Here is a 26,267-nt window from a genome sequence, read left to right as displayed (position 1 = left end):
TTGAAAGAGGATACTACTCAACTCTTTAACATGCCTAACTACTCGGCAATTCACAACTGTCGTCAAATTCAGAGAGGTGGTGGCTACTGTTCTTTACTACCACCAAGAACGAACTTTTAAAAGTAATTAGAACTTGAGACTGCTGTGGGGAGTATATCTTCGTCAGTTTCAGAGTCAAGGGTGCCGAGTCTGTCCTGTCTGTGGGTGCAGTCTATAGAATTCCTAACACTGATGCGTCCGAATTCAACTCAAACCTTAGAAATCTAATACTAGATAACAGACTGAACAGAAACCATCTAATTATCGCAGGGGACTTTAATATTGACCTCTGCGAGCCTGAACACCCTACTGCTGTTAGCTTCCTCAACTGTATGAATTCCTGCTTCCTCATACCCTTTATCACTAGACCTACTAGAATCACTGACAGAAACTGCCACGACTCTAGATCACATCTGGACCAACATAACCTCTTGCTTACGTCAGGTATAATCACTGATAGCACTACAGACCATTACCCCACATTTCTCATAAAAAACATTTACAAACCACCTCTAGAGACAAGGGAGTTAAGCTTTAGGCTGCACAATGAAACTGCTATAGACAATTTTATAACTGCTGCTGATAATGTCAACTGGGAGTCCGAGTTAGGTAACATAGGGGACATCAACCTAGCAGTGCAATCTTTTCTTCAAAAAACTCTCAGCCTTTATAACACCCACTGTCCTATGCTTACGAAACAAGTCACAACCAAAAGGCTTAACAATCCTTAGCTTACAAAGGGAATACTTAAATCCATTAATAAAAAACATGACCTTGAGAAGAAGTATAGGTTAGGAACCGTCTCCAAAGAATTCTCAAAGAATTACTCGTTAATTGCCATCTAAAATAATTAGACGAGCCAAAACTAAATACTACGAAGATAAATTTACCCAAATAAAGAGCAACATTAAGAAAACTTGGAACACAATTTCACAAATATTGGGATCTAAGAAGATTTTAAATAACAAACCAACACTCCAGTCCAATAACGATGGTCAGGTTTCAGACTCTGATTCTGATATTTAGTTCAATAGGTTCTTCTCTTCCATTGGGTCATCCCTTGCAAATGATATTCCATCTTCCAGTGCTGATGTTAAGGACTATCCTACAGGTAACTATCCACAGTCTCTGTACCTAAAGCCTACTAATTCCACTGACGTTGATGAGATAATCCTTTCCCTTAAAACCAAGTCTAGTGCCCTTGAGGAGATACCAACTTTAATTTACAAAAAAGCCTCCAGATCTTTAGCCCCTGCTATTGATTTGCTCTTCAACAAGTCACTTGAACTCCAAACCTTTCCAGATATTTAAAAAAAAGCGAGAGTAACCCCTGTCCACAAATGTGGTGATCTCACAGATGTTAACAACTACAGACCTATATCAATCCTGCCTAACTTGTCAAAAATATTTGAAAAACTAATCTACAAGCAACTTTACTCTTATCTAGCCAAACACAATATACTTAGCCCTTGCCAATATGGCTTCAGACCCAAAAAAAAGCACTAACGATGCACTTATTAGTATGATTAATTTGATTCATGCAGCACTTCATAAAAATGAGTTCCCTGTTGGGTTATTTGTGGACCTGCGTAAGGCTTTTGACACTGTTAACCACCAAAACCTTCTTAAATTACAACATTATGAAGTCAGAAGACACTCCCCACAATACCTCAAATCTTACCTTACTGACAGGCTCCAGTACGTTTCTGTGAATAATTCAATTTCTCCCACCCTACCCATCAACATTGGTGTTCCTCAGGGCAGCATACTTGGCCTTCTCCTCTTTCTCATCTACATTAATGACCTTCCAAATGCCTTCCCAACACCTCAAACCAATTCTATTTGCTGACGACACAACCTTCATTTACTCCAGTCCTGACCCCCTTGCTTTAAATGCCACAGTAAATACTGAGCTAAATAAAGTCCTTCTTTGACTAACTTCCAACAAACTCACCCTTAACATTGACAAAACTTTCTATATCCTGTTTGGCAATAAATCCTCTAATCAAATAAATCTCAGAATAAACAATACACAAATTTGTAACAAATTAGATGGAAAATTCCTTGGCGTTCTCATTCACCACAAGCTGAATTTCCAGGGTCACATACTAAATATATCAAAAAAAGTTTCAAAAACTGTTGGCATTCTTTCTAAGATCAGATATTAAGTACCCCGTCCTGCCCTGGTGACGCTCTATTACTCCCTTATCTATCCATATCTCAACTATGGTATTTGTGCTTGGGATTCTACTACCCAAAATCATTTACGTCCTCTAATTACTTAAAACAAAGCTGCTATTAGGACAATATCCAACTCTGGCCCAGACATCACTCGGTACCTCTACTCAAATCTCTGAATATGTTAGATATTAAGTCACTGCACATTCTCTCATGTGTATTATACATATATGAAACGCTGAACTGTAATGCCAATCCTGACCTCAAAAGCTTCATTGAAGGTTGTAACAGAACCCATGAGCACCACACCAGAAATAAATACGGTTTTGATATTCCAAGAGTACGACTTAATCAAACTAGAAATGCTCTATAAATCAAGGGACCCAGAATGTGGAATGACCTTCCCAACCATGTTAAAGACTGTACCTCTCTCAACCAGTTTAAGATAAAAACGAAGCACTACTTAATAAATTCCCTGTAGCCTACCTTACCCCCTCTATTGTCAACCCATGTCTGTTTTCTTAAACAACGCTGTTTGTCGACCTAATTGTATTTGTGCTGCTTTTTCAGCCATGTTCCCCCCTTTTTTATCTTTATTTTTATTTGTTCTCAACACATTTTATTCTTATATATACTTATTATATATACTTATTATATATACTTATTCTTATATATCTTATATCTTTATATATACTAACCCAGCTGGCGACCTTGTTTAAAGAAGATAGAGAAGACAGGAGGGAAAGGAGTTCCTGCAACCTTTTTGTCTGGCAGGCAAGATTCAGGGAGGTTATGGTTATAAGGTAAGCCTGAGTCTTCCTTCACTCCTCCACGGGTCTAGGCTGGAACTGTTAACAGCAGTTTCCCCGTGGTTGACTGAAGGGCTCCCAGGGTGAATCAGTGGCACCCCCCACAGTGGTGGGAGCAATGACCTGCGGTGGTGGGCATTGCTGGTCCTCTCCTGTGGGACCAAGGAGACTCCGGTGAATCCCGGGAGTCGGAGGGGCTGAGTATTCTGCCTTCTGAGCCCCTAGCAGCCAATTGCTAGCGGAGCCCCAGCCCACCCCCGTGACAGTATACTCTCCAAAATAAGATATCATGTTCCTAACTCTGCTCTCCTCTCACTATATTATGCATTAATCTACCCCTATCTTAATTATGGTATCTGTGCATGGGGGGTCTACCACTGCAAACCACCTTAAGCCCATCATCACCCAGCAAAAATCTGCTATCAGAATAATAACTAACTCTGCTTTCAGACAACACTCAGCTCCCTTGTTTAAATCCCTAAACTTGCTAAATATTAACTCCTATCCACACATTCTCTTGTGTCAACCACATTTACAAAACCCTGTTCTTAAATGCAAACCATGCTCTGAAACTCTCCCTGGACAGATGTAATAGGACCCATTATCACCACACCAGAAATATATATCTCTTTGATATCCCCAGGGTCAAACTTAATCTGTGTAATCACTCTATGCAAATTAAGGGACCTAGTCTATGGAACTCACTCCCTAGTGAATTGAAAAGCTGTCAAACTTTTGCCTTATTTAAAAGCAAAACCAAAAAGTACCTAATTTCATCTTCTTAGTTTCCTACACTGAGCTTTAAATTTGCTCTGTACCTAGTGTTACCCAATCTCCCAATTTTTATGTACTTAACCCAAACAACCTTATCATTGTGTTCATTGCTGTCTTCTTTTATGTGCTAGCCATATGCTGTATTGTGCCTACCAAATTTTGTCAACTACCATTCAAGCTGTCATTGCAATCAATCTGAGCTACCTATGTGCTTTAATATACTGTACCTACAATTTTCTCTCATCTTATTTTTTTCTTGCCTTGTAACTGTTATAATTTTTTATAAATTTTGCAAGTGTTTACCTACCTAAAATTTTCTTAGATTAAGGACCTGCCCGAAATGCTGCGCGTACTAGTGGCTTTACAAGAGTGTAATTACCATATTATGTATCCTCACACTCCTAATGTACCTTTTTGTATATATATAAATAAATAAATAAATAAGTAAATAAATAAATGAGCTGTAAAATATCTGCAATTTTGATCATTAAAGTGATGATTGTCATAGATAGTGGATAAGAGGTTTAGTTCAGGGTCTATACTTGTTTGCATAAAAAGGCTGGTTGTAGAAAAACAAGGCAAGAATGAATATTACAAAACAAATATTATTTGCTAATTTTTTACAATAATTAATCATTTACATTAATAAGTTAATAATTTACAAAGTACGTATGTACACCCATTCCTACTCCCAAAAACAAAAACAGCGTCAGGATGAAGAAAACGCCAGACCGCACCAACTCACCTGCAGAACATAGGCGCTGAAGGACCATGACGCAAGCCTATGAGAACAGAGCCACCGGAGGCGGCCAGGAAAACGAGCACCCGTAGCCGAGAAAACCAGGAGCACCGCCTGCGGAAGGCAGGCCAGAGCCTGCTCATGCCGGAGAAGAGGAGGGGAGCGGCGAAGGAGGCTCTCCCCACCCAAAAACGCAGGGAAAAACCATGTGAACCTCCCCTACATGTGGCACTCCAGAACAGACCCAAGAGCAACTGGGGCACGGACTGGAGAATGATAAGAGCGAGAGGCGAAGCCCCCGAGAGAAAATGGATATAGTTCTCATAGGCATGCGTGCACACTGTCATAAACCAAAACAAACTCCCACGGCGCATGCACAGGACATGAAAGAAAAGTAGCCCAACAGGTTAGGCTACACAGGACCATCCTACTCCGTCCAACAATAGAGCAGAAAAGTAGCTCAACGGGTCGTATCCTGAGCGGTCCATTGAAGAAACAGGCCAAAACATGGAAACAGAAGCCAACTTAGCCGGACCAAGGAAGGAAAACAACGAACCGAAACGGAACCCAAGCGGGCCATCAGTAGCCCAACATGGCGACAAAGAGCCCAACTGGCTACAAGTAGCCCAACCGGCTACAAGCAGCCCAATCCGGCTACAAGTAGCCCAATCCGGCATCCCGGACCAGAACGCAAGGAAAACGAGCAGTGCCGAGACAGCGCGGAGAAAAGAGATATGAACAAATGAACGAGATGGCCAAAAACCCAGAAGCCACCCAGAATAGAACCCACAAGCCCTAGAAAGGACCGAAGGGAAGCCCCACCAAACGACGACAGACATATACCAGTAAAACGGGAAGGAGCAAAACCGTCCCAAACCTTCGAGAACACATAGAAGCAAACACAAGGAACGAAGGCACAGAATAACCCAGTCGCACTTGAGACCAAAAGTCATGCAGAACCCCAAGAAGAGGGGGACATGACGGAGAAGTCCCGTCCCGGGAAAAAGGGGCGAAGAACGTAGAAAAGCACCCACCAACAGAACGAAAGCAATGGGCATAATGGACAAGGAACCGAGCCCGGGGAGGGACCGACGCCCAACTACTCGTGTGGAGAGAGGGGAAGGAAAAACCCCACTCCACAAAACCGCAAGCCCCGCCCAGTGGGGTAGAAAAACCCAGGCGGGGACCAACGGGGCTTGAGGCCCCCCACGTCAGCCCCGGGAACCCACCCGGCAGGCCCCAGGGCCGAGCTGTCCCCCCAAAGCCCCAGCCTCAAGAAAAACCGGGGCAGCCATGAAAAGCACTAAGGAAGGGAGCCCACTAGCAGACTCTTACAACACGGCTGGAGGAAACAGGCTCGAATGCCCCCGTCACTACCCCGGAAGGGGAAGTCCCCGAGACCAACCGAGTCTCAAAACCTTGGAAGCCCCACTCCCGACCCGAACCCACAGATGGTAAAGACCCCAATGTAGGGAGGAAGGGGGAGGGGGGAACCCGACAAGACCACCAACGAAAGCGGGCAGCCTCGAGGCTTCCGGGGAGCAAACAACTAGTGCGTTGCCACTGAAACCTAATGTGCAACGCCCGTGCAGCCTGCACCCACATAGTCAGCATAAGACTGGGTAACCGAGTCACAAACAAGCAACAAAACCTGCAGGACCCCGGGCCGAAGGCAAAACGGTGAGAGTCACCCTGAGACAAGGAAACAGAGCAACCCTCGAACTAGCACAAAGCAAGGAGGGACTCCGGGGCCACATCTGTCGGGCCCACGCTCTCCCTAGGGGTTTCCCAGGGTCCCGAGTGTTTACTATAAGAAGACTCGTGCTCAGGTAATCTCAGGCAGGGTACTGCTAACCGGCACCCATGGCTACCAAACAACCTACTAAGAGCTGAACCCCCGGGACATGTACACTCACGGGGACCTAGCAGGGGGAACCACCGGAAGAAGGAAGAGAACTCGGCACAAAGGGGGAAAGAACCAAAGGCAGAGGCCCCCACCAGGAAGACAAACAAAAAGAAAAAGAAAACCCCGCAAGAGGACAGCGTACCCAGGCGGAACAGAGCCGGCTGCTATGATTGATGAAAACAAACTGCACAGCACCCTGCGCCTCGCCAGTGCAAACTGCCCCTTGCCCTAAGGCGAACAAGGTAGACAGAACCCCCTATCACACAAAGGGTGGCCGAAAACCAAGCAGCGAATGGCCTAGCAGAAGCAGAACCTAAGGAACTTGTGGAAGGTAACCACAAGCCCCAAGGGCAGTACTTACAGGGCACCTAGGGAAGGTAACCCTAGGCACATGCAGCCCGAGTACTGGAGACTCACTCCCGGCTCACGCACCACCTAGAAGACAGACACCACACTCAAGGTACAGTGCTGAAACAACCACTGGAGCCGGAGCACACAAACGGTGCCAATAGCATCAGCCGAAGAACTGGGGTGTGGATTGCCGGCGTGGTAGCCAGACCTACTGGGGAGGTCTGGGTACAGCTTCCCCCTCCCGGGGAGGGGGGGGAGCTGCACAGACAGCAGCGCAATGACGGGTGACGTACGTCATACTAGTTTACTCGTTTTTGTTTGGGGAGTTCTATCCACTCATTCGGTTTTTGGTTGCAATTTTCACCAGAATAGGGGTTTGTTTTGGGACGCCTATATACCTTTCTGGGTGCCTAACCCAGTCGATGGCAGACATAGAATGCTTCCAACCACACGGGGGTTTCTATAGGCCATTGCTCCCCTTGCCTCTCTGAGGGGGCCAGGTTCTGGCTCGTGGTCCCCGGTAGGCCCATAAGAACTCTGTACACATGACAGATGCCAAAGTCTGATATTAGCATATAAGCCTGGTAAGCTCCGGGGAGCCGTAGGGGCTACCCCCAGAAAAAGGCCTGAAGGTCGGCCATCTTGGCACGTGGATTGAACGCTCCTGGCTGGACTTTCTTTTCACACCTCACCTGGAGCTCATCTTTGAATTCAGCTGGCTTCTTTGGACCAGTGTGTGCTCAATGCAACTACCCAGGGGCTCACAGCACCGGGGGGAGGCCGGAGCCTCCCTAATGGACGCCTCCCCGAGCGGGGGTGCCATGGATGTTGACAGCAAGTTCCAGAGAGAAAAACATTGCTTGAAAATGAGTCGGCTGATGCTGCCCCAGAGTGAGATGCTAAGAGAATGTCTTCGCCTTCAGAAGACCTCAGTCTTGTGGTACTCCATTCCTCGTTTGTGGTTGTCCTAATCCAATTAGAATCATGTCAGTGTGTATTTGCAAATCCTCGTACCCTAGGTGCAGCAATTGAGGCTTGGTATTATGGCCACATTGTCTGCCTGAGACCATACGTACCCTGGGTAGGGGTGCAGCACTGAAGCTACACATCAGAAAGGAGGCTCTATCACATATCCGTGTATCCGACATTATTAAGTTGGGGGACTGGCCTGTCAGGTGCCGACAGGTATTGTCACAGGAGGAGGAGTCTCGGGCCCGGTATGGGAAGATTGGCCCAAATGACCAGTATTGATGTGGATGACATCCAGGCCGCTCTACAGGTGTTAGGGGGTGCATCAGCGAGATTATTAGAAGTTACCAGGATTCGCGGAGCAGCAAGGGCCGACATCCATGGTCCGTGTAAAGTTCGATGGGCCCCTCCCTGACTGGGTGGCACTACACAGGACTTCGTATCAGGTTCAGCCCTACAACTTCCCTGTGTTACGATGTTACGCTTGTCATCTATTGGGCCACAGTCGCCTCACCTGCTGTAATGCAGCATGCTGTGCAAACAGTGGCAAAACAGTCCATGCAAATAGAGATAACGGTGGGTGCTCTGCTGCACCTCGCTGCCTTTTATGCCATGGCCAACACAAGGTTACGTCCAAGAGTTGCCCTGTATATCTTGAGGCCCTCCAGTTGGACATCGATCATAAAACAGCAGGGACACCTCGACAGGAGCTGTTCCAGAGGTTGCGCGCCCCCAATCAGCCTATCGCTTCTTCTCGCATCCAGGTTCCCCCTGGTCGGGTCTCTTTACAAGTAGAAACTTGTGAAGAGGCCCAGCATCTTGCCTGGGACAGGCAAGATGCTCTTGCCTGTCCCAGTCACATGCCTCAAACGCCCAGGTTGCTAATCGATTTTCTCTCCTGGATAGCCTTGACATGAATGGAAACTCATCCACGGATACAGACATGGGGCCAGATTCACGAAGCAGTTACGCAAGCACTTACAAACCTGTCCCTCTTTTCTCAATCTTTGGCGGCTTTGTATACAATTATTTAACAGTTAATGAGCTGCGAAGCACCAGGAGGCTGTTTATAATAATAACAAGAGTTGATTGGGAAGTTTTCATGCTTGTAAACTGTTTAATAAATGTAACCAAAGCCGTCAAAAGATTGAGGAAAGATGTACACTTTCGTAAGTACTTGCGTAACTGCTTCGTGAATCTGGCCCATGGAAACTTAGTCTCAGCCGGAGCCTGGCACTCGTCACCCTCCTGCCTCTCCCCAAAGAAGCCAACACCGGCGTCGTCGACATGCTCATTGATCAGGAGGTACTGCTCCAACAGATAGCCCTGATGATCCTCTGGTCTTGCAGGCACTTTCCCAGGGAATTGTGACACCGGTGGAACATGAGGCCCAGAGTGAAGCACCCACCAGTCGCAGGCGTCGTCAAGAGAGTTCGCGAGCCGATCACCGCTTCCGTCAGGCAGAGAGAAGCATTGATCAACATCCTCTGGACTGGCTGTCATTGATACCACGCATTTTACTTACTGTGGATGAGGGTTTTATGGCTTTTCCTAGTGGTTCCCCCTTTGGAGACGTCTGTGCACAGGTGGTCAGAAAGTTAGCTGTTGTATTTCAGGGATAATGGCGCCTCATCCTGAGAATACTATGGTGTTTTGGAATGCCCGCTCCCTTTTTAAAAAGACGCAATTTCTACTCAATTTTATCATCAGCGCACCACCGTTGACCGTTACCAGTGGAGTACGACCCAGGAGGATACAGTGGAACACCTTCTTCACTGCCCTCGATTTCATTGCACTCGCGTCAGACTACAGAGTGCCGTTTGTTGGCTGAATATTTCTCGCCTCACAGTTCCCATTCTCCTTGACGGGGCAAGTGTGAGAAACGAAGACATCCGTCATGACATCCTTCGCCATATTTTCCGCTTCAACCGTCATGTCCGTGGCCTGAAGAGAGTGTAAAATATGTTTCCTGAGGAGATTACAGGGTCTATGGCCTGAAGAGACTATAGGGACCCCATCCCTCCACCATTTCCCGGTATCAGGCAGCCGGGGGGCATCCGATCCCACAATCGCCGTCGCCCCTAAATCAACACAACAACACTTTTCTCACACATTAGCATATAATAAAGGATCAGGAGGTAGGGAGTTCCCAAAACATCTTTAGTTTTCCTAATACAAATATTCAAAGTCCCCCCAAAAAAAGTTATGCAAATATGTCATGTTTATTGCTATTATAAAATCAATAAATGAACTCAGAAAAAAACGCTACCTAGGGATTTTAGAGACATAAACTTTACATATAAGGTGTAAGTTTCATGTAAATTGAATAAAAAATGAAAGTTATTTGAACGTTGATGCTAGTTTAAAATATTGAAAATAAATAAGAAAATAACAAAGTCTAAGGTGCTGCCATCTGTGGCTGAGGTTGACATCAACCAGTTTTCTCCAAAATAGGCTCATGTGCAGTCAGGTGTATAAGTAAATAATTATCAAAAGAAGGCACCAAACCGGGAAGGCTATGTAGCACCATCAAATGCGCAAAATAATCAGAGGGCGCTAAATATCACCAAGGATGCCAATACGAGAACAAAAACGCAAAAGGTGAACGATATCAAAAGTATCCGAGTCACCAAGAATTCTATTGAGGGACAGGTGACCGCGAGGGGCGGTCGGAAAGCAAGACACACGATCATCCTGGAAGTCAGGACATTCAAGAAGGACATGTACGACCGTAAGAGGGACAATGCAACTAGGACAATAAGGAGCAGGGCGGCGCTCCATCAAGTGACCATGGGTTAAGCGAGTATGGCCAATACGCAACCTCGCCAGAGCTGTTTCCCACCACCGGTTACGGTGGAAGGAGGACGGCCACGAGGAAACACAACATTTAAGAGTACGTAGCTTGTTACCAGTAACAGACAACCAAGAAGCCTGCCAACGGGTAAGGACTGAGGAATGGATAACCGGGTAAAAGTCAGAATACGGAATGCCTTTACGAGAGATGGGACAAGAGCAGACAGCTTCCTTGGCGGCAGCATCCGCACGCTCATTTAAAGACACACCAATATGGCTGGGAACCCAACAAAACTCAACCGACTTAAATTTACTGTGAACAAGAAACAGCCAATGCTGGATCTCGACAACTACTGGATGAACCGGATTAAAGGACCCGAGAGCCATGAGGGCACTACAAGAGTCAACAACAACTACAAAGGAAGACTGACAACGAGAAAGCAGGAGACGAAGAGCATAGAGAATAGCATAAAGTTCTGCTGTAAAGATGCTTGTCTCCGGAGGTAAGCGACACATATAAGTGCGATCAGGAAAACCAACAGAGTAGCCAACACCGTCCGCAGACTTAGACCCATCGGTGAAGACAGAAACGGAGCGGGAGTGAGAAGAAAAGTGCTCAAGGAAAAGGCGTTTTAGAACCGTAGGAGGGGTAAAAGCTTTAGTGATACGGGTCAAGGAAGTACAAAACCGCGGAAGAGGGACTCTCCACGGGGGCAAAGAAGGAACAACACGAGGAGAAACATTAGAAATACAAACGGATAGAGAATCCTGGAGGCGAGATAACCGGACAGAAAGAGGGAGGTGGTGAAGAGGAACAGGAACAGCAGGAGGGGTAAAAGTTAAAGCACGACAGAGGCGAGAGGAAGGATGTTGTAAGGACCGCGGAAGATAGCGAAGACAGTAGCGATCACAGCGGTCCTGGAGAGACAGGAAGCCAGTGTCAACATACAAGCTAAGGACGGGAGTCGAACGAAAGGAACCAGAACTGAGGCGCAACCCAGTATGGTGCAAAGCATCAAGACGGCGAAGAGTAGAAGAAGAAGCAGACGAGTAAACAGGGCAACCATAATCGAGCTTTGACAGGACAAGAGAGGAATATAAGGCAAGGAGAGTGCGCCTATCTGCCCCCCAAGAAGTATGGGACAAGACCCGAAGGAGGGTAAGGGCCTTAGAGCACTCAACACGGAGGTAAGAGATATGGGGAGACCAAGACAAACGAGTGTCAAGGAATAACCCCAAAAGCTTCGCGGAATCTTTGTATTCAAGGGGATGACCATAAAGTGACAAAGAGGGACGAAGAACAACCTGTTTCCGCGTAAAAGTCATGGCACAAGTCTTAGAAGTAGAGAACTTGAAGCCATGATCGGTGGCCCAAGACGACACGGCATCAATTGCAAGTTGAAGCCGGCGCTGAAGGAGAGGCGAATCATCACCCTGACAGCAAAGGGTAAGATCATCGACATAGAGAGCAGAGAAGACACCAGAAGGAAGAGAGGAAAGAAGACCATTGAGGGCAACCAGAAAAAGAGTAGTGCTCAGAACACTACCCTGGGGCACACCTTCGTATTGCTGGAAAGAGGCAGAGAGAGCGGTACCAAGGCGCACCCGAAAGGAACGACGAGAGAGGAAGCTGCGGAGAAAGAGAGGGAGATGACCACGAAGGCCAAAAGAATGAAGTTGAGATAGAATATGATATCGCCAAGTGGTGTCGTAAGCCTTTTCCAGGTCAAAAAGGACGGCAACAACGGAGGTCTTCGCAGCAAAAGCAGTACGAATATAGACCTCCAAGTTCACCAGGACATCTGTTGTGCTGCGGCACTTGCGGAAACCAAATTGAGAAGGGGAGAGAAGGTGATGGTGTTCCAGGAACCACATCAGACGAACGTTAACCATACGTTCAAAGAGTTTGCAGACACAACTTGTGAGAGCAATAGGGCGAAAGTCCTTAGGGGAAGTACCCAGAGACCCCGGTTTGTGAACAGGGAGGACAACGGCATCGAGCCAGTCCTCAGGGACTGACGACGACTCCCAGATCCGATTATACAGACTCAGTAAATACTGAGACGTGCACGGAGGATGATGGCGAAGCATCTCATAATAAATACCATCGGAGCCCGCCGCCGTAGAACCGCAGAGGGCCAGGGCAGAACGAAGTTCAGAGAGAGAGAAGGGATCATTATAGGGAAGTCGAAGACGAGTGCAGAAATCTAAAGGACGAGACTCAAGGACAGGTTTACAAAGAAGAAAAGATTGGGGAAGATGAAGACCAGAGCTAACAGAAGAAAAGTGGGAACCCAGTACGGAAGCGACCTGCAACGGGTCCGCCACAAGAGTATCATGGAGGTGAAGGACCGGTGAAACATCGGGAACGAGTTTACCCGCTATCTTGCGGATACGCTTCCAGATCTGGGCCAGAGGAGTTTCGGACGTAATTGTTGAGACATAAGATGCCCAACATTCACGTTTAGCCGTACGGATGGCCCTACGGGCCACCGCACTCGCTTTCCGTAAGAAAAGAAAAGAATCGGTCGTCTGCCTACGGTGGTGCCTCTTCCAGGCTGCACGCTTACAGCGGACAGCCCGAGCACAGTCCGCATTCCACCAGGGAACGCACTTCCGTGGACCCCGAGAGGAAGAGCGAGGGATAGAGCGAGGGCAGCGTTGAAGACAGTGTCATGAAAAAGGAGGAGAGCGCGAGAGAGAGGCAGAAGGGAGAGGTCAGAGAGAGTAGCACTGAGGGTAAATAGGGTCCAGTCCGCCTTAGCAAACTGCCACCTAGGGAAAGAGAGGGAAGGGCGAAAAGAGAAAAAGGAAACAAGGATGGGGAAATGATCACTTCCATGGAGGTCATCAAGAACCTGCCACGTGAAATCTAAGTAAAGAGAAGGAGAGAAGAGAGAAAGATCAAGACAAGAAAGGGTGCGAGTCCGAGAGTCCAAATGAGTGGGCTCACCAGAATTCAGAAGGGACAGGGAAGAAGAGAGGAGAAACGGCTCAAGAAGGAGACCCCAGGTATTCGTCAGAACGTCACCCCAAAGAGAATGACGACAATTGAAGTCACCCAGCAGGAGCACAGGCTCCGGCAAGGAGTCTAGGTGGTGTTTCAAATCAGGAAGAGAAAGCGGGACACTCGGGGGGAGATAAATAGAACAAACTGTGTACCATTTCCCCACAAAGATACAAGCAGCAGAACAATGGAGAGGCGAAGGAAAAGTAAACGAACAAAGGGAACATCAGCACGAATCAAAAGAGCAGAAGAATTAGAAGCCCCAGCAACGGCTGGGGGGGGGGGGGGAGAGAAAGGAATAGCCACGAAAACGACCAGGACGAGCACCAAGCATCAGCTCCTGGAAACAGACACAAAGGGGCGAAAACCGCGAAATCAGAAGTTGGAGTTCGAGGAAACTGGCGTAATAACCTCGAACGTTCCATTGAAAAATGGACAACGACGAGAAGAGAAAGGACAAAAACAGAGAACAGAGCAACAGAGCACGTTAAAGAATATCAGGGTCGGGATCAGGGTCAGCAAAGTCAGGGTTAGGGGGCATGGGTAAACTGAGCAAAGACGGAGGGAAGGAAACGGGAGAACAGATCAGAGGTGGGCGGGCGGAGTCCGGAGGAGGAGGAGGAGGAGGAGGAAGAGGAGGAGACAACGGAGAGGAGCAGGCAAGGACAGCAGCAGGAAGAGGAGGGGTAGAAAGAGGGGAGCGTACCTCAGCAAGGGCAGCAACCGAGAGGGAAGCGGGGGCTAAAGAAACCTCCATAGCAGGAACAGGGGGCGCAATCACCGAAATGGGAGGGGATGGAGCGAGAGAGGCAGAAGTAGGGACCGAGGAAGAAAGCGAAACCTTCTTACCCGCCGGGGAGGTGGAAGGAGAGGAGCCAGGCTTACGCTTCTGACATAAAGAGACCGGTGTCCCAGCATCCACCGGTTGCTGGGACAGCTGAGGGAGTAATAGAGCGTCACCAGGGCAGGGCGAGGTACATAATATCTGATCTTAGAAAGAATGCCATCAGTTTTTGAAACTTTTTTTTATATATTTAGAATGTGTGCCTGGAAATTCAGCTTGTGGTCAATGAGAACGCCAAGGAATTTGCCATCTATTTTGTTACAGATTTGGGTATTGTTTATCCTGAGATTTATTTGATTAGAAAATTCATTGCCAAACAGAATATAGAAAGTTTTGTCAATGTTAAGGGTGAGTTTGTTGGCAGTTAGCCAAAGATGGACTTTATTTAGCTCAGTGTTCACTGTGGCATTTAGAGCAAGGGGGTCAGGACTGGAGTAAATGAAGGTTGTGTCGTCAGCAAATAGAATTGGTTTGAGGTGTTGGGAGACATTTGGAAGGTCATTAATGTAGATGAGAAATTATGGTATAATTATGGATGTAGATGATTATGGTATAACGTTTTGGAGCAAAGGTTTTTAAAACGTTAACTCTAATTAATAATTATTGCATTAGGAATAATTATCTTTATTGCATTTAGAAATTATAGAGAAAGAAAAGAGAGCGAGGAGAGGAGAGAGTGAGGAGAAAAGAGAGCGAGGAGAGGAGAGAGTGAGGAGAAAAGAGAGCGAGGAGAGGAGAGAGTGAGGAGAAAAGAGAGCAAGGGAGAAGAGAGAGAGAGAGAAAGGAGAGAGAGAGAGAGAGAGAGAGAGAGAGAGAGAGAGAGAGAGAGAGAGAGAGAGAGAGAGAGAGAGAGAGAGAGAGAGAGAGAGAGAGAGAGAGAAAGGAGAGAGAGAGAGAAAGGAGAGAGAGAGAGAGAGAGAGAGAGAGAGAGAGAGAGAGAGAGAGAGAGAGAGAGAGAGAGAGAGAGAGAGAGAGAGAGAGCGAGCGAGTGAGCGTGCCCGGCTCTGTTCCGCCTAGAAACATTGTCCTCTTGCGGGATATTTTTTTGTTTTTGTTCTTTGCCTGGTGAGGGGGGGGGGGAGTCTGTCTTTGTACTCACCTAGTTGTGTTTGCGGGGGTTGAGTTCTGGGTCTTTGGTCCCGCCTCTCAACCGTCAATCAACAGGTGTACAGGTTCCTGAGCCTATTGGGCTCTATCATATCTACACCTGAAACTGTGTATAGTCAGCCTCCACCACATCACTTCTTAATGCATTCCATTTGTCAACCACTCTGACACTAAAAAAGTTCTTTCCAATATCTCTGTGGCTCATTTGGGCACTCAATTTCCACCTGTGTCCCCTTGTGTGTGTGCCCCTTGAGTTAAATAGCCTATCAATCTTTATCTACCCTATCAATTCCCTTCAGAATATTGAATGTGGTGATCATGTCCCCCCCCCTAACTCTTCTGTCTTCCAGCGAAATGAGGTTTAATTCCTGTAGTCTCTCCTCGTAGCTCATACCTCTCAGCTAGGGTACTAGTCTGGTGGCAAACCTTTGAACCTTTTCCAGTTTAGTCTTATCCTTGAATAGATATGGACTCCATGCTGGGGCTGCATACTCCAAGATTCGTCTGACATATGTGGTATACAAAGTTCTGAATGATTCTTTACACAAGTTTCTGAATGCCGTTCGTATGTTGGCCAGCCTGGCATATGCCGCTGATGTTATCCTCTTGATATGAGCTGCAGGAGACAGGTCTGGCGTGATATCAACCCCCAAGTCTTTTTCTTTCTCTGACTCATGAAGAATTTTCTCTCCCAGATGATACCTTGTATCTGCCTCCTGCTCCCTACACCTATCTTCATTACATTACATTTGGTTGAGTTAAACTCTAACAACCATTTGTTCGACCATTCCTTCAGCTTGTCTAGGTCTTCTTGAAGCCTCAAACAGTCCTCTTCTGTCTTAATCCTTCTCATAATTTTGGCATCGTCCGCAAACGTTGAGAGAAATGAATCTATATCCTCCGGGAGATCATTTGCATATATCAAAAACGAGATAGGACCGAGTACAGAGCCCTGTGGGACTCCACTGGCGACTTCACGCCAATCGGAGGTCTCACCCCTCACCGTAACTCTCTGCTTCCTATTGCTTAGGTACTCCCTTATCCACTGGAGCACCTTACCAGCTACACCTGCCTGTCTCTCCAGCTTATGTACCAGCCTCTTATGCGGTACTGTGTCAAAGGCTTTCCGACAATCCAAGAAAATGCAGTCCGCCCAGCCCTCTCTTTCTTGCTTAATCTTTGTCACCTGGTCGTAGAATTCTATTAAGCCAGTCAGGCAAGATTTACCCTCCCTGAACCCATGTTGGTGATTTGTCACGAAGTCCCTTTTCTCCAGATGTGTTACCAGGTTTTTTCTCACGATCTTCTCCATCACCATGCATGGTATACAAGTCAAGGACACTGGCCTGTAGTTCAGTGCCTCTTGCCTGTCGCCCTTTTTGTATATTCGGACCACATTCGCCGTCTTCCATATTTCTGGTAGGTCTCCCGTCTCCAGTGACTTACTATACACTATGGAGAGTGGCAAGCAAAGTGCCTCTGCACACTCTTTCAGTACCCATGGTGAGATCCCATCTGGACCAACAGCCTTTCTAACATCCAGATCCAGCAGGTGCCTCTTGACCTCCTCTCTCGTAATTTTGAACTCTTCCAAGGCCGCCTGGTTTACCTCCCTTTCTCGTAGCACAGTGAACTCACCTTGTTCTATTGTGAAGACCTCCTGGAACCTCTTGTTGCGTTCTTCACACACCTCTTTGTCATTCTCTGTATACCTGTCCTCGCCTGTTCTAAGTTTCAATACCTGTTCTTTCACTGTTGTTTTCCTTCTGATGTGACTGTTGTTTTCCTTCTGATGTGACTGTTAGTAGCTTTGGTTCGGTCTTGGCTTTGTTTGCTATATCGTTTTCAAAACTTTTCTCTGCTTCTCTTCTCACCCCTGACGTACTCATTCCTGGTTCTCTGGTATCTCTCTCTGCTTTCTGGTGTTCTGTTATTCCGGAAGTTCCTCCATGCCCTTTTGTTCAGTTTCTTCGCTTCCATACATGCCACATTATACCATGGATTCTTCTGTTGCTTCTCGGATTTTTCCCTTTGGGCCAGGATGAACCTGTTTACTGCCTCCTGACACTTTTGGGTAACATAGTCTATCATACTTTGTACAGACTTATCTCTTATCTCTTTGTGGTCCCCCGTCGCTGTTCTTGGGATGTCTATATCTGTATTTCTGTGTTTGGTGGTCCTCCTCGCTTGGCCCCGTGATTGGTCACGCCCCGTGGGTTCAGCTTTAGCAGTTTGTTTGATAGCCTTGGGCACCGGTTCGCAGTACCCTGCCTGGACTTCCCTTAGTGTGTAACTATGGCCAAGGGTCCTGGGAAACCCCACGGGGGGCTCAGTGGTTCAATACATCTGACCCCTGAGTCCCCCCTCACGTCTTGTGAGTTTGAAGGTTGCTCTGTCCCCTTGTCTCAGGGTGACACTCATATATTTTGCCTCCGCCTTGCTGCCTGTTGGGTCAATGCTTGTTTTGACCCAGAGTCATGCGACATGTGTTGTCTGTACGTGCTCCTGTTCACCCAAACCACTGATAATGATGTGCGGGTGCAGGCAGCTGCGGCGTTGCATGCTAGGTTTATGGTGCTGCAACACTCTAGGTGGGTTGTGGCCCCAGATGCCCTGAGACTGCCCCGAGACTGCCCCGTTTTGGTTAAGGGGTCTGGACTTGGGGATGGAAGTCGCTTCGGCTCCAGTTCTGTCCGCTCCATCTCGTCCCTCCCACTCTGTTGCACATACTTCCTTCCCTTTGCTTCCGGCTCCGAACTGTAGGCTGGTTTCGGGGTTGGAGCAGGGTCTGGTTGGGTTGAGACAAGGGCGGTTTCAGGGGTTTTCCTCTTCCGGGGTGGCGGCGGAGGCATTCGAGCCTGTTCCCTCCAGCCGTGCCGTATGGGTCTGGCCAGTGGGCTCCCTTCCTTAGTGTTTTGTTACGGCTGTCCCGGCTTTTACTTTGTGGGGCTGGGGCTTTAGGGGAATGACTCTGCTCCGGGTCCTACCATAGGGGTTCGCGGGGTTGGGGAGGGGTTGCCTGGGGGGGCCTCGGCCCCAGTTTTTATTTGGAGAGTTCTGTCCACTTGTTCGGCCTTCGGTCGCAATAGTTTTACCAGAATAGGCGTTTGTTTTGGGGCGCTTACCTTTTTGGGTGTCTGTCCCGGTCAATGGCAGACATAGAATGCTCCCAACCACAGTGGGGTCTCTATAGGCCATTGCTCCTCGTGCCTCTCTAGAGGGGGGCCAGGTTCTGGCTCGTGGTCCCTGGTAGGCAAAAACTCCATGCATTGACTGATGCCAGAAAGATATACATATCCATTCAGCCTGGATAACTCCTGGGAGCCGACGGGGTTCCCACTCAGAAAAATTTGCTAACACTTGATTTTATGCAGACACGGGAAATGTCACAAATAAACTCGACGCATCATAGAGGTTAACCACTGTGCTGCGCCAACCGAGAAAACACCTTTTTAATATTTCGTTACCCATTCAAAACGCGCGCGCGGTAGGTTGTGTACGAAATGTACTCTTGGGACCTCCAGTGAGAGGCAGTCATCTTGGAAAAATTCCCAGAATGTCCTAGGGCTGCTGGCTGGCTCAGTTCCAAGTGAGCAACTCTGGGTGGCGCATACGCCTGTGGCTCCCAAACACCTGTCTGATGCGGTGTTGAAAGATCACTTTCTGTTGGTGAAGTTCAGACCTTATTATTTGAAGAGCATAAAGGTCATGTTATTAATGAAGCTAGGACACAATAAGGACCTTACACAAGGGTCAGATGCTAGTGATAGAGCACCATTGAGGACGATATAGAATGTTTATCCATTAGTAGCCGAGCGCCATATACAGTAGATGATACATAGATGAATTGTTTTCTGGGTTCATTGATGATGCATCTGATACAAGTAGCATAGATGAACAGCATCAGCAGCTTCCATGGTGGTGTTTTCCATAGATCTTTTCAAGAATAACTGAATCTCTTCCAGAATGGCTGAATCTCTTCCAGAATACCTTACAAAGCAATCTATTCAAGACTACCTTACAAATTGATATTTTCCTATAATCTTTTCAAGATTACCTTACACTTCACAAGCTTGGCTACATACCACCTACAGGTACTAAAGTCTAGGGTGTACGTGAGTGCATTATTTGCAAGCACACAGAACAAAGAAACAGGAAGCAAAAATTTATCTGTACCTGGTGCATCGAGAGCAAAGCCGCGCTGTGTACCATGGACGGCTTCATTGATTATCACTCACTTCCAAAGTACTGAGTGTGTAATACAGTGTGTTACTGTGTAGTGTGTGAAACTGTTCATATATAATTTTATTGATTTTCGAACAAATAATATTGCGACAATAAACAATTATTGTGAACACATTAATGACACGTGTATCACACCATGGTACATTATCAACATTCTACTGTATAAATATTGTAAAAGACACAAATGTGCATCATATATGATTAAACAAACAAATAAAAATGCATTAGAAATACATAGAACAAATAAATGAAATTATATTTGTGGCAACTCGTGGTGTTTGAATGGGCCACGCACAGGCATACAGCCAATGATGATGTCACACGCCCTCTTCTCCATGTCCCCAAAGCCAAAGTAAGAGGAATTTTTTAGTTTTTTTTTTTTACATGTACGTGTTCAGGGAAGGGAATTTATCATTTTACAAAGATGAAATAAAATTTTGATAACACTTGATTTTCAGCGCACAGGGTAAATGTCCCAATAAACGAAGAGCATCACTAGTGGTTAAGGGTTAATGGAAAAATTTTGATGTGTATCAGAAATGAGGGAGGAGCTGATGACAACCAATTGGTTAGTCTTCCCCACCTCACGGTGATCACTGTCTGTAAATAATCACTTCATCAACAAATCTAAGCTATTGCAACATGAATTAGGAACAGTAAAACACTACTGTATAGCGGAACTAGTTTATTTAAACAATAAATAATAAATTATAAATACTATAGGAAAACTACTCACTCCCGAGTGGTTCTGCTTTACATCTTCACACACTGACTGTATACTGGTTGTCCATTGTCTTAACTAGGTGGAGTTCAATTCATTCCCTTCCTATGAGACTAGAAACTCCAGTTAGCCTCACTTTTGACTTCTAGGGATGAAGTTCTTTAGGTAGTGGTTCACATATGGGATGTGTTGAATGTACTCATGAACAGCTCTCCTGCTTCTGTCCAATTTCAATGGAGTAGTTGGTGGATGGGTATCAGTCTGGCTTTGAAGTACATTTGCTTGTCTCTAGGTGGGACCTGTTCCATTTTGGAATGTGAGGCATTTGCAGTGGACGCATTTCACCAAGACTGGAACCGGTGTGATTACCCTTCCATCTTACCTGTGGTCCATCTGCTTTTTCCCAAATTTGTCAAATTGAGAGACGTATGCAGGTGGATCCACCTCCTGCCTCATTGATGGCTAGTGCAGCTCTATCTATTAGCCCATCACCCTTTCGTGTCTGCATCCGTTCCATTTTATGAGCTTCACTACACCCAGAGTAATCGGCTACATTGTGTATCTTGATTCGAGCCTGTCTGCTGATCATTGTGAGTGAAGTTTTTAGAATTGCCAGTCATCACTGGTGTGAGGTTCAGGTAGTAAAACTTCCATTGTCGTATTTACAACTTTCATCAAAGCTGCAGTATAAGGTTGTGTGGCAGGCTGTTTGCATCTTAATCTTACTTCTTCAGTGTTATTTCTTATGTGTTTTTTGTTGCGGCTTTCTCAGATTTTTGTTTGATGCCTAATATTGTTGCCATTCTATTATTTGGCATTGATGGAGTACCTCTAGTTGACTTCTGGCAAAGATGTTGCTTTCTCCTTTTTTGGAGCTGCCTCACTCATTCTTTCACCTCTGTTAGACTCTTGCGCCTCCAAAGCCTTCTTGGTGACTGCACTCGGTGTTTCCCAAACTTTAGGGTATTGCATTTTATGGAAGACTTTCTTTACGGCAGCCTTTTTGTTCCCTCAAGCTCTTGGATCCGAGAGTTTCCATGCTCTTCTCTGGAAGCGAGGTTTTTCTTTAGATCGAAGTTCTTGGTTCCTTCATCTTTAGCCCTCTATTTTGTTTCTGGCTTTTGGAGTATCTGTTGGCCATTGATGCTTGGTTTGTCCAGCCAGTGGTACATCATACTATTTAACCTGTCACCACAGTGAGGAGTTATTCGAGTACCACCTATGTTCCCATTGGTGGATGCTTTGCTTGTTGATCTTGTTTTCTTGATTCCTTATTATAAAGCTGCTCTGTTCCAGGTCCAGGTTTATCCCATGTTCTTATGATGTACAGTAAGTAGGTCTGCGCCCTGTCAGTCTTCCTTATCAATACTCCATGGCGAATATCCAAGCTACGGATTTCTGGTGGTCCAACCTGGTGTTGGGTTTTCATTATTTGTTCAATGTTCCTCAGCCAGGCCATGTTTGTGTTGCACTTGGGTGTCTCACTTGTGCTGAATGCCTCTACATTTGGGTCAGTGTCTTCTGACTACACAAAAATCCAGTGTTGAATGTAATGAAAAATCTCTTTCTAGTGGGCCATTCTGCAACTCACTGTCACCATCCGATGCCCTTCTTTCTCAAGATGTTGGGGGTTATGTTGGTTCCGAGTGGCTCTTGAATGAACTGGTTGACTGACCAGGATCCCAGGTTGCCTTAGCTACCTTATAGTCATCCCCTTGTGTACAAAGATAAGCTTTTGGGCTTAATCTTTAACACTCGTTTGTCTTGGTCACCCCATATCTCTTACCTCCGAGTTGAATGCTCTAAGGACCCTTAACCTACTTAAGGTTTTGTCCCACACTTCTTGGGGAGCGGATAGGCACGCTCCTCTCTTTACATTCCACTCTCGTACTGTCTAAACTCGATTATGGTTGCCCTACTTACTCTTCTGCTTCTCCTTCTACTCTTCGCCGTCTTGATCCTTTGCACCATACTAGGTTACGCCATCAGCTCTGGTGCCTATCATTCGACTCCTACCCTCACCTCGTACATTGACACTGGGTTCCTGTCTCTCCAGGACCGCCGAGATCTGCTACTGTCTTCTCTACCTTGTGCGGTCCTTACAACACCCTCACTCTCGCCTGTGTCGTGATTTGACTTTTCCCCTCCTATGGTTCCTGTTCCCCTTCACCACCTCCCTCTTTCTGTTCAGTGTCTCGCCTGCAACATTCTCTTTCGGTTAATATTACTAATATTTCTCCTTGTGTTGTTCCGTCCTTTGCCCCTGTGGAGGGTCCCCCCCCCTTCCTAAATTTTGTAAATTCCTGACATATATCACCAAAGCTTTTACCCCTCCAACAGTTCTGAAATGCCATTTCCCTGAACACTTTTCTTCACACTCCTGCTCCATTTCCATCTTCACCGATGGGTTTAAGTCTGCAGATGGTGTACGCTACTCTGTTGATTTTCCTGACCACACCTATATGTCGCCTGCCTCAGGAGACTAACATCTTCATGGCAGAACTTTATGCTATTCACTATGCTCTTTGTCTCCTGCTTTCTCACTGTCAATGCTCCTTTGTGGTTGTAGTTGACTCTCGCATTGCCCTCATGACTCTGGAGTCCTTTAATTCAGTCCATCTGGTGGAAGTAGAGATTCAACATTGGCCTGTTTTTTTTTTTATCTCCAGTAGATTTAAGACAGTTGAGATTCTGCTGGGTGCTCAGCCATATTGGTGTCTCTTAAATGAGTGTGTGGACGCTGCCGCTAAGGAAGCTGTCTGCTCTTGTTTCATGTCCGGTAAAGGTATTCCTTATTCCGACTTTTACCCAGCTATTTATTCCTCCATCCTTGCCCGTTGGCAGGGTTGTTGGTCTTCTGTTACTAGGTAACAAACTGCGTACTCTTAAAAGTAGTGTGTCCCTGTGGCCTTCCTCCTGCTACCGTAATGGGTGGTGGGAAATGGCTCTGGCAAGTTTGCGTACTGGCCATACACACTTAACTTATGGACACTTAATAAAGCGCCACACCTGCTCCTTATTGTCCTAACTGCATTGTCCCTCTTACAGTTGTGCATATCCTTATTGAATGTCCTGACTTCCAGGATGAGCGTGTGTCTTGCTTTCCAACCTGTCCTCCCGCGGTCACTTGTCCCTCGATTCTTGGTGAATTGGATACTTTTGATGTCATTCGCCTTATGCATTTCTGTTCTCATAATTGGCATCCTTAGTGATATTTAGTGCCCTCTGATTATTCTGCACATTTGATAGTGCTATATAGCCTTCCTCGGCTTGGTGCCTTCTTTGATAATTACTTACTTACTTGGCTACCACTGGTAGTGGGATTGTGAATCTAGGCAGTGTTGACCAAACTGCACACTAGAAAGTGAAGAGATGACAACATTTCTAGGCAGTGTTTTCGCTACAGAAATTATTGTTTGCATTGTTTCACCAGGGTTACAATGTTCTCCATACAGTTGCTTGTTTTGGAGTATTTGAGTTTCTAGGTGGTCCTTTGATCAGTTCTGTGATGATCTCTGATTCCCAGGCTCCTCCTCTTCTCTTTGAGTTGGCCAGATTCTGATCCTGGTCTCTGTTAGGCACTCATTGGTCAAAGGGTCCTGGTGTGTTTCCAAAGGTTTGAATGCTTCCGGGTTGAAGTATTAAGAAACTGCTGAGGTTTTATCCAACATCTCAACAAATTAACATGAATATTACATGAATTTAATTTTAAGCAGTATAAAAAAAAATTCAGTATAACAACATTTACAAAATTTTGTAAATATCATTCTCATTATTTACTCCTTTTACTTCTTTTTCTATCAGACTTTGCTGCTTCTCTGTAAGCTTGGGTAGTGATAGGATCAGGGGTGAGGGATGCCATTCCCCTTGTACGTTTACATTGACTACGAGTTTCTGGTTTTTGTCTCTTATGAGTATATCTGGCTGATGCTCCAGATTTGCTGCTAGAATTATCAGGCTTGCTCACAATACCTGTTGCTACACTTGAATACGATTCAAAATGACTTTCTGACTTCTGTACTTTCTGGGGAATATCTTTACTAGTCTTTATCTTTGCTGAGCTGAGGCTTCTTCTAGTAGAGCGGTACACGCAGTTACAATCGAAATCTTTTTCATGGACTCCAATATTTTTCTTTGTCTTTGTAATTTCTTTACTGAAACTTCTTCTAGTAAAGTGGTGTGTGCAGTTCAAATTTGAATCTTTTATGAAAACTGCAAGACTTTTTCTTATAATTTTGGAATTGAGACTTCTGTTAATGGAGTGGTATATGTGTTTGTAGTCTGAATCTTTTGTATGAGATTTAGCACTCTCATTTGCAGTTTCTGAACAGAGACTTCTTTTAGTGGATCGTCGTATGCAACTTAATTCTGAATCTTTTGCAAATGATTTAGGACTTTCCTTTGAAGCTTCTGAATTGAGGCTTCTGCTTGTGGATCGCTGTGAGTAGCTTACATCTAAATCTTTAGCACAAGCCTGAGGACTTTTCTTCTTCATTTCTGAGGTAAAACTTGTTTTAGTGGGGCGGCATATGTGGCATAATGCTGAATCTTTTGTATAAGCTTTAGGACTTGTCTTTGAAGTTTCTGAACTAAAGCTTCTTCTTGTGGATCGCTGAGTGTAGCTTACATCTAAATCTTTAGCATAAGCTTGAGGACTTTTCTTCTTCATTTCTGAGAAATGACTTGTTTTAATGGGTCGGCATATGTGGCATAATTCCGAATCTTTTGCATAAGTTTTAGAACTTGTCTTTGAAGTTTCTGAACTAAGGCTTCTTCTTGTGGATCGCTGTGTGCGGCTTAAACCTAAATCCTTAGCATAAGTTTCAGTACTTTTTTTCTTCTTCATTTCTGAGATGAGACTTATTTTAGGGGATTGGCATATGTAGGTTAATAATGAATCATTTGCATAAGATTTACGACCTTTCTTTGCAATTTCTAAACTGAGACTCCTAGTGGATCTGCGTATGCTGTTTGAGTCTAAATCTTTACCATAAGCTTCAGAAATTTTCTTCACTATTTGTGAACGAAGACTTCTGGTGGATCTGCGTATACAGCTGATGTCTAAATTTTTAGCATAAGTTTCTGGCTTCTGAAGATGAAGTAGTAACTTTGGGTGTGTGACATCTCTTTGTCTATTGATGTTTGAGGTAGTTGAATCTAGGCTAATGGCACTGGCTTGTGTTTCATCCACAAATGTGATATTACTTATAACACTTATCTCAGCAGGTGGAGTGCTAATAGCTCTCAACCATTTCTCCCGGCTTTTGATATTTTGAGGAGAATGTGTTATCTTGTCCTCTTCTTTTTTACGTGAGTAACTTTTGTCATTCTTTGGTGTCTTCAACATGACCCTTTCACTCCCCTTTTTGCTCAAGTCACTGACATTTTCTCTTTGTTGTTCTATCATGCTTGATGATGCATGTGAGCCATCACCACAAAAGTTACATGAACGAATAACAATTCTTTTCCTCTTAGCCATTAAAACTTTGCTCTTAAGTACAACTTGCTTATGTAGCTCTTTTCTAGAAGTTGGTGTGATTTTACTGACTGACAATGAACTAGAGGCTGATGTTGTCTTGTTCGGGATCAACATTTGTGCTGCGAGTGCAAGGGAGGAATCCAATGATCTTTGACAACCTTTAGCAGCACTCTCTTGGTTGTCAATTTGTTCTTCACTGCTAGGGGAGGAACCCAATGATCCCCGACAACCATTTGCAGCACTCTTAGGGTCATCAATTTGTTCTTCACTGTTAGGGGAGGAACTCAATTGATCCCCGACAACCAT

General features: G+C 45.7%; 1 protein-coding gene across 1 annotated transcript in view; it reads right to left on the bottom strand.

Annotated features, from left to right (window-relative positions):
• Nucleotides 1-20,431: 20,431 nt before the first annotated feature.
• The window catches only part of Cap-D3 (Chromosome associated protein D3), a 276,731-nt gene continuing 270,895 nt past the window's right edge, over nucleotides 20,432-26,267 (bottom strand). The window contains 1 exon segment of the mRNA XM_069323213.1: nucleotides 20,432-26,267. Coding sequence (XP_069179314.1) covers nucleotides 24,255-26,267 — 2,013 coding nt within the window. The 3' untranslated portion in view covers nucleotides 20,432-24,254.

This window comes from Procambarus clarkii, chromosome 1 (genome assembly GCF_040958095.1).
Source record: "Procambarus clarkii isolate CNS0578487 chromosome 1, FALCON_Pclarkii_2.0, whole genome shotgun sequence".
Classification (NCBI taxonomy): Eukaryota; Metazoa; Arthropoda; class Malacostraca; order Decapoda; family Cambaridae; genus Procambarus; species Procambarus clarkii.
The sequence above is the reverse complement of the archived record's forward strand: the minus strand, read 5'-3'. Positions and strand labels throughout refer to the sequence as shown.